The sequence below is a fragment of the Odontomachus brunneus genome, unplaced genomic scaffold (assembly GCF_010583005.1).
Source record: "Odontomachus brunneus isolate Ranch 3 - 2012 unplaced genomic scaffold, Obru_v1 Obru_scaffold_416, whole genome shotgun sequence".
NCBI classification, from domain to species: domain Eukaryota; kingdom Metazoa; phylum Arthropoda; class Insecta; order Hymenoptera; family Formicidae; genus Odontomachus; species Odontomachus brunneus.
Genome location: NW_022639866.1, coordinates 32162 through 40576, shown reverse-complemented (window position 1 = coordinate 40576; position 8415 = coordinate 32162). Strand labels below are relative to the sequence as shown.

The 8415-nt window shown below is 55.0% G+C and overlaps 1 protein-coding gene across 1 annotated transcript; it reads right to left on the bottom strand.

Moving 5' to 3' along the window:
* Nucleotides 1-3401: 3401 nt before the first annotated feature.
* LOC116853661 lies at nucleotides 3402-7973 on the bottom strand. Its single transcript, XM_032834820.1, has one exon. It carries the CDS (start codon nucleotides 7971-7973, stop codon nucleotides 3402-3404), a length of 4572 nt encoding a protein of 1523 aa, XP_032690711.1.
* Nucleotides 7974-8415: the final 442 nt, after the last annotated feature.

The window sequence follows — 8415 nt, the reverse complement described above, 5'->3', positions numbered from 1 at the left end:
ACTCTTCGTCGTTGTTGCCATTTATCGGTTGCACATCCATATCATTCATTTCTTCATCGTCTAATATTTCTTCGACTGGAAGATTATCACCCATTGTTCACTATATCATATATGCTCTTCTATTCCGCATACAGACACACTTAAAAAAACTTTTTTATTTTTTTTTTGCTGTCGTTGCCCTTATAGAAATATTATACTAAGAATCATTGATAATTACTTATTTTCAGTATTAAAAATACTGGATAATAAGTAATTATCAATGATTCTTAGTATGATATTTCTATAAGGGTGGTATAGTCTTCAACAAGAACTTGTTGCTCGCGTTCGATGTTTGTCATTGTCTGAGGGTTGGACTAAACGCGCGCTGAAAATCTTCCTGATTTTATATGTTCTATTTTTCCTATGTCCCCCCTCCCAAAGTTTTCCAAAGAAACTCAAACTAAAAATCCTTGTGTCACGCCCTATCTAAAAAAATATGTATATCCTTTCACCTGCTACAACTGTAGAGAATTCGTTATCAGCAGCCAGATTAGACGGCGCTCGACAACATGTATAAATGCGGTGCCATACTGCTCGTATCCTGAGACGCAGATATGCTCTGACTGCAACGTCGTACAAATATTTGGAGATTGGGATCAGCGTAGGACCTGTGTCTACCGTGGAAATAATCCTCGGTGACAATTATTAATGTTATACAAAATTCTTTTTTCGGGGGGCTGTTGAAGATAAAAGCTAAAAGGATGTCTCTTTCTACTTCCTATCAAAGTATCTATGTAGGCATACATTAGGTAAAATTCTTTTTTTTTTCCGGGAACCGAATGTTCTCCTCAAAAGATCTTGAATATTCTAAAATATTCTAAAACGGGACAAAGACGGAGGGTCGATAATATCAGTTAAAAATTATAAATATGCCGGTAATAATATATTGGTAAAAAATACCAGTAATAAACACTACACATCATTTTCTCTTGCGCTGTAATGCATCATGGCTGACATTGCTTCATCGACATATGATTGCTTAATTGATTGGCTACGACGCTGTGCCATGGATTTATTATCTAGTTTCGGAAAATGTATCAATACATGTGTTAACAATTCTGAAGACGAATAAGAGAGGGGATAAAAAATGTTGGTGGGGGACTTTGTCTATTATATTAGTAAGATTTAGACTATGGTTTTGTCAATCGTTCTGTATAGACGATGTTCAGTGGTAGTTCCCGAATACAGTAAAAAAATCAAAATGTACGGTGCTGAGGTGAACGTTAAACACGCAAATTACTATTTGCCCGTTTAACATGATGACATCCCACCGTGCAAGAAAAAAGATTTGAAAAAGTAAGTATCAATGCAAATTTTTTTATGCACATTTAAATTATTTTTCATACATTTAACTTTTGTTATATTTTTTATAGTATTTCGCAACCACGTCATACTGCTCATATCCTGGGACGCAGATATGCTCTGACTGCAACGTCGTATAAATATTTGGAGATTGGGATCAACGTAGAACCTGTGCCTACCGTGGAAATAATCATCGGTGACAATTGCGGTAATCAATTAATATTACCTACAGAAACTTGGAGGAAGCTGATGGAAAAACGTCTCGACATCCAACGGCTTCTGCAAACTGACAAACCATCTCCGTTGTCGATTCAAGATTTGGTAGTGGAATTTTGTAAGATGCGCGATTCCAAAATTATTAAACTTACATTATCTAATAAGTCTTTATATTTGAAATCTGCTACTGAACACATTATTTACTTATGAAAATTGCATCGATCATATGTATGTATGGTTGTGCGCGCTTGCAGTGAGCGCATAGAAGCCGGATTTGCTCCGCGGGGATCACTTGGGAGGCGGGTTGTGGTGCGTCAATGAATTGATATCGTCGTCCCAAGTAACAGTTTTATTGACAGAGAGACTTCTGGATCGGTCGTCGTGGTTGGTCGGACCTTCCGTCCTCGCTGGGCGTGCGTTCCGACTCGTCGACAATGGTTTTCGTCGCCGGGAGGTCTTCGCGGACGGAAGACTTCCGATGTCGCGCTTCGCGATACAATAATTGTGTTCAGTAAACGACCGAGCGAATAGAATGGACCGTTATAAGACGACACAGAATTTATTGCATCAAAAGATACTTACAAACTGAACACACATACAATAACAACTTATTAACTGAGAAGCAAGCGAGTGTTGCGATGGCCAGCGACCGGTCGCAGACACATGCGGCAATAATGCGAATAGCACAGCGACGCAGAATTCATGCGTCTTGAAGCGTGGCACTAAGGCGAGTGATCCGCGGCCCGCGACATCGCGAGCCCGCAGCCCGCAGAACAGTTTGCCAAAAAAAGTGAGCGCGAGTCTACTTGTCACACGCCTCCTTCTCGTGAGACGCGCGTCTTGCCGCGCGACGTCCGCAGCGGCCTGCGAATTCGCGTACGCACGTGAAGGAAGCGTGATCCCTTCCTTCTGGTCCTTCTCGAATATTCGAGAGCGTGAGACCTTCGGAGGGTCGACACGGCGCGCTCGCAGCGCCCGTGCGATCCCGAACATCCCGCCCGCCTCGGTGGCGCTCCCACCGATCGTGACGGACGTGCCCCCCTCCAGGGGCGGCTGCAGTTGCCGTGCGCGGCAACTGCGTGTCCGCGACTCAAGCCAACTTGTTGAGACGCGGTAAGCGTTCGCGAAACAACAATTCCCCTTTCTTTTTCAGGGAACAATAGCGAACAAGCGCGAGAAAACAAACAAATCGCAATCGATTTGACACCAGCAAGTAGCAATAGGCTGAAGTCTTTGAGACCCAAAGAATCTGATAAGGTTCACTTGACTTCTTTAGTGTCCTGCGGTGGCTCAGGCTCGACGTCGCCTGAGGTTCCGGGTAGCGGCACGATCCGCACGGCCGGCCACATGAGTTCACCGGTTGCGGTCCTCACCGTGACCACCCTTACGTGACCGTCCGCTCCCGGGTGCACGGCGATCACCCGCGCCAACGGCCAACGCGATGGAGGTGTGAGCTGAGAGCGCACAAGGCAAAGTTGCCCAACGCCCAGCGTGTAGCCGCACTTCCTCCACTTGGGTCGTGGCTGCAACGCAGTCACGTACTCCATGGACCAGCGTCGCCAGAAGTGGTCCCGCATTTGCTGCAACAGTTTCCACCGCGTAAGTCGGCTAGGAGGCACAGTATCGAGCGTCGGCTCAGGCAGAGAAACTAAAGGCGCTCCAATGAGGAAGTGCCCCGGAGTGAGTGCTTCGAGGTCCTCGGGGTCGTCTGTTAATGCCTGGAGCGGCCTGGAATTGAGGCATGCTTCCACCTCAGCCAGGAGTGTTGACATCTCCTCGAAAGTCAGCGTCGCCTCGCCCACGACGCGTCGTAGATGGTGCTTCATGGATTTCACCGCCGCCTCCTAGATTCCGCCGAAGTGCGGTGCAGCTGGCGGATTGAAGCGCCACCGCACCCCCTCGGTAGCAAGTTGGTCTGCGATGTGAGCGGCCTCACGTCCCGCCGCGCGGAAGAGCGCTCGCAGCTGAGCATCCGCGCCGACGAAATTGGTGCCGCAATCGGACCACAGTTCGCGGCACATCCCTCTTCGAGACACAGAACGCCTGAGGGCTGCCAGGAAGGCGTCGGAGGTGTAATCCGAGGCCACCTCGAGGTGTATGGCCCTGCTGGAAAGGCAGACAAATACGCAGAGGAACGCCTTCTGCGCCTTATGTCCCCTGCCCTTGGCCGTGCGCACGTACACCGGTCCGGCGTAGTCCACCCCCGTGAAGGTAAAGGGCCTCGACGGTGTCACCCTTGAATGTGGCAGCTCCCCCATGAGGGGCTGCGGTGTTGCCGCCCGCCATCTGGCACAGATCGCACACCGATGGATCGCCTGTCGCACGAGGAGCCTTCCTCGTGGAATCCAAAATTGTTGCCTCAAAAGTGCATGTGTGAGCTGCGGTCCTCCGTGCAAAGCCCGCCTGTGGAATGCCTCGATGATGAGCCCTGTAACACGCGAGCGTGGAGAGAGAATAATGGGGTGACGGGCATCATCTCCGATTGCCGAGCGCTGCAGCCGCCCGCCAACACGCAACACGCTGACTCCATCGCAGGTCGGACTCAGCGCCAAGAGCGAGCTGCGCGCTGGCAGAGTCGTCCACGACCTCAAGGCAGCCAATTCCGCCGGATACGCTGCCGCCTGCTCCAAGGTGATCCACCTTGCCCGTGCTCGCTGGAGCTCCTCCGGGGCAAGCGGTCCCCTCATGCGAGTCGTCGCGTCCCACCGCCAACGCAGCAGCCAAGCCGTGACTCGCACGAGTCGGTGCCACGACGAGAAACGAGCAAGCAACTCGTTCTCCTGCGTCGCGGACACCGAATGCACGACACGCCGCTGTTCCGGGAGGTCGTCACTGGAGCTCTCAGGATCCACGCAGCTCGGTATGGTCCCGCTGGTGAGGAAGTCTGGGCCGCTCCACCACAGGGAGTGCGCCATTAGGTCCCGAGGAGCGAGGCCCCGCGAAGCGCAATCCGCTGGATTGTCTCCGCTAGCCACGTGCCGCCAGCGAGCGTCGGGCAGCAACTGCTGGACCTCGGCCACCCTGTTAGCAACAAAGGTGGTCCACCTCGCCGGGTGACCCCGAATCCACCCCAAGGCCACAGTAGAGTCCGACCAGAGGTATACGGGCGCTGCAGTCAGTGTCAGGATTCGCCGCGTATGGCTCACTAGGCGCACCAACATCACCGCAGCACAGAGCTCAAGTCGAGGCAGTGAAATCTGTCTCAACGGCGCAACGCGTGTTTTGGCCAACGCCAGTGTCACCTCGGCACCCCGACCCTCATGCACCACACGCACGTAGACGACAGCTGCATAGGCTTGTTCCGACGCATCCGCAAAGCCGTGGAGCTCGATCCGCTGTCCCACTGTCGCCGCAGTGCCAAGCCAACGTGATACTCGGACCTCCCCGAGCACAGGCAATGCTCGCTCGAATGTGCGCCATTCCTCGGCCTGAGCTGCACCGAGCGGGTCGTCCCACTCCAGCTGCAGGAGCCACGTTCGCTGCACAAAGATTTTGGCTCGCACGATCACGGGAGCCAACCAACCCAGCGGATCGTACAACCCTGCAGTCCGAGAGAGCACCGCACGCCTAGTAACAGGACCCTCTGCCCAGGTAGTTATTCTGTAACAGAAATAGTCGTCTCCCCCGTGCCACTGCAAGCCTAGCGTCGAGTGACACTCTCTGCCTTCCCAAGTGACTGCTGCTTGCCCGGCTTGGTGGTCCTTTGGGACGCCCTCCAGGAGCGCCTTACTGTTGGCTGCCCATTTGCGCAAAGGAAAGCCGCCTGCGACACAGAGCTGCGACAGCTGGTCGCGCAGCTCCACTGCTTCCGGAAGTGAGTCGGCCCCTGAGAGTATGTCATCGACGTAGGCATCCCGAGCGAGCGCGAGTGCGCCCTTGGGAAATCGACTTCCTTCATCCCCAGCCAGCTGCTGGAGGACGCGCACCGCCAAGTATGGTGCGCACGCAAGTCCATACGTCACGGTGGACAGAGCGAACTCCTGGATGTCCGTCCGGTCGCTCTCCCGCCACAGGATCCTCTGGAACCGTCGGTCGTCCTCGTGCACACGAACCTGACGATACATTTTCTCAATGTCCGTCACGAAGACGAACCGATGCTGCCTCCAGCGGAGAAGCACATCGGCCAGCAATGGCACCAGATTTGGCCCGACCAGCAAGTGCCGGTTGAGTGTGTCGCCCGACGGCAGCCTGCACGAGCCGTTGAACACGACTCTCAGCTTGGATCCAGCATCCCTCACCTTCAGGACTCCGTGGTGCGGCAGAAAACAAGTAGCGGGATGAGGACCCGTTGGCGGCTGCACTGGCCGCATGTGGCCCAAGGAGGCGTACTCGCGCATGAACGCAGTGTACAGACGCTGCAGCTCCGCATCCGTCCGGAACCGACGCTCCATTCCTCTCAGCGCCCCCGCTGCAGCACGGCGAGATGCACTGAAGTTCGGCATGTCGTTCGTCACCGGAAGGCGAACAGTGTATCGTCCGTCCGCGTCCCGCATGACGGTGCGCGTGAAATATTCTTCGCAGCGCCGCTCCTCCACGGACAGAGGCCTGGGGGAGGGGGGCAGCTCCTCCTGCTCCCAGAATGCGCGCACCTGCTTGAGGAGGTCCGACTCCACTGAGCACACGTGGACCGACAGCGTCGAACCGCTCTCCTGACGTTCAGCCGCACCAGTCAGGATCCACCCCAGGGAGGTCTCCTGCGCGACCGGAGCCTGGGGTCCCGCACTGCGCGTCCCGGCCAGGAGAATCGCAGGGAACACATCGGCTCCCAAGAGCAGCTCGATTGGGTCTCCAGCTCCGCTGTCGGGGTCCGCCAGCATCAGTCCCTGTAAATGTGGCCACGTCGCCCCAGCAATCTCCGCTCTGCAGCCGTAGTTGGTGATCCGAGGCAAGATCAATGCCTCGACCTTGAGCTGCGCGTCACGACAACGTGAGACGACATCGAGTCTCACCAAGCCTCGAGCGGGATCGGCATGCTTGCCCCCCACTCCGCCAATCGACACCGACACGCGAACGCGAGCAAGACGTAGCCGTTGCACGAGTGACTCGGCCACCAAGGAAGTCTCCAATGCAGGATCTACCAGGGCGCGCGCCGGATGCGACACCCCCTGACCGTCCTTGATAAGGACGCGCGCTGTGGCCAGAAGCACTCGGCCGGGCGCGGGTCGCAACCGCCGCACGACGTGCGCAGACACCGCGGCGACCGTCGTTCCCGGCGCTCCCTCGACAAACGCCTCGTGCAGCGTCGAGTTATGCCGCAGGTTGCAGCTGGAGCACGTCCGGGACGATCGGCATTCACTGACGGTATGCCTTCCGAGGCAGTTATGGCAGAGTCCTGCACTCTCAACCACTCGCCGACGCTCGAGCGGCTGCCTCTTCAAGTACGCGTTGCAGAAAAGAAGGAAGTGTCCCTTGGAGCATAGGGCACAATGCTCCGCTTTAACGTTCCTCTGCGCATGATGAGTCCGGACGGAACGCGGCGCGCCCTCGATGTGCCTCGCAACAGCCACGCCGACCCCGCCCGGTGACATCGCGACGAGCATCTGGAGCCGGGTCTCCAAGAATTTCCTCAGAGTCTCGTAAGACGGAGGCTCTGAGGTGCCCCCGATCGCGAGCTCCCACTCGCGTCTCGTCCTCGGATCGAGCAGGCTCACGACGATGTGCACAAAGAGATCGGGAGAGCCAATCACCGAACGACCTATTCCGTCGAGCGATCCAACGGCGGCAGTCATGCCGTGATACACGCGCCGCAGATCTCCGGCCGATTCGCCTTTCATTCGCGGTAGTGTGAGAAATGCTTGATAGTACGAGTTGACAAGCAAGCGCCGATTCTCGTAGTGTTCGGAGAGAGTGGCCCACGCGCGATTGAAGTTCTCGTCGATCGTCGCGAAACACCGGATCAGCTGCTCCGCCTCGCCACGCACACTCGTCTTTAAATAGTGCAGTCGCTCCACCGCACTGAGTGACTGATCGCGACCGACGATGGACATGAAGAGGTCCCTGAAGGACGGCCAGTCCTCGAAACGCCCGGAAAAGGTCGGCAAGGTTATGCACGGCAACGAAGTCCGCGACACATTTTGCACGGCGACGCCCGGTCCCGACTCGTCTAATGCCGGCGCGGAACGCGTGGTATCGAGAAGATCATCAAATGTACCTCTCATTTGGAGATAGATTTCCTCCGTCGCCGCCGCGAAATCCTTCGTGACGTATTCGTGTTTCTCCACAGCGCCCCAGTGCGAAGCCCGAAGGGATTCGTCGTTTCTCTGAAACTTGTCCCAGTAAGAGTCGATTAGCTGGATGCGAGCCTTGATGACACCCCGGGTGGCCTTGGCGGCGCCTATCTTCTTGTAATTGTCGAATGCACGAGCGAGGCGATTGTGCAACTCGACTTGAGCACGGATCAACGCGTCTGCATCCATCTCACTGTCCAACGGCACGAGGAACGTTCGCTTGCCACACGGAGCGATCAGCGATCGTGCGAAGCACAAGCAGAGCTCCGACGGCACAAACGGTCGCTCGGAACACAGCGAGAGGTACCGGATTCACTTCACTCCACGAATCCGGCTCGAAGGACCAGAAAATGTTCAGTAAACGACCGAGCGAATAGAATGGACCGTTATAAGACGACACAGAATTTATTGCATCAAAAGATACTTACAAATTGAACACACATACAATAACAACTTATTAACTGAGAAGCAAGCGAGTGTTGCGATGGCCAGCGACCGGTCGCAGACACATGCGGCAATAATGCGAATAGCACAGCGACGCAGAATTCATGCGTCTTGAAGCGTGGCACTAAGGCGAGTGATCCGCGGCCCGCGACATCGCGAGCCCGCAGCCCGCAGAACAGTTTGCCAA

What these genes read in the sequence shown, in the direction of transcription:
- LOC116853661 (XM_032834820.1), bottom strand. Translation starts at nt 7,973, where the DNA reads ATGGATGCAGACGCGTTGATCCGTGCTCAAGTCGAGTTGCACAATCGC.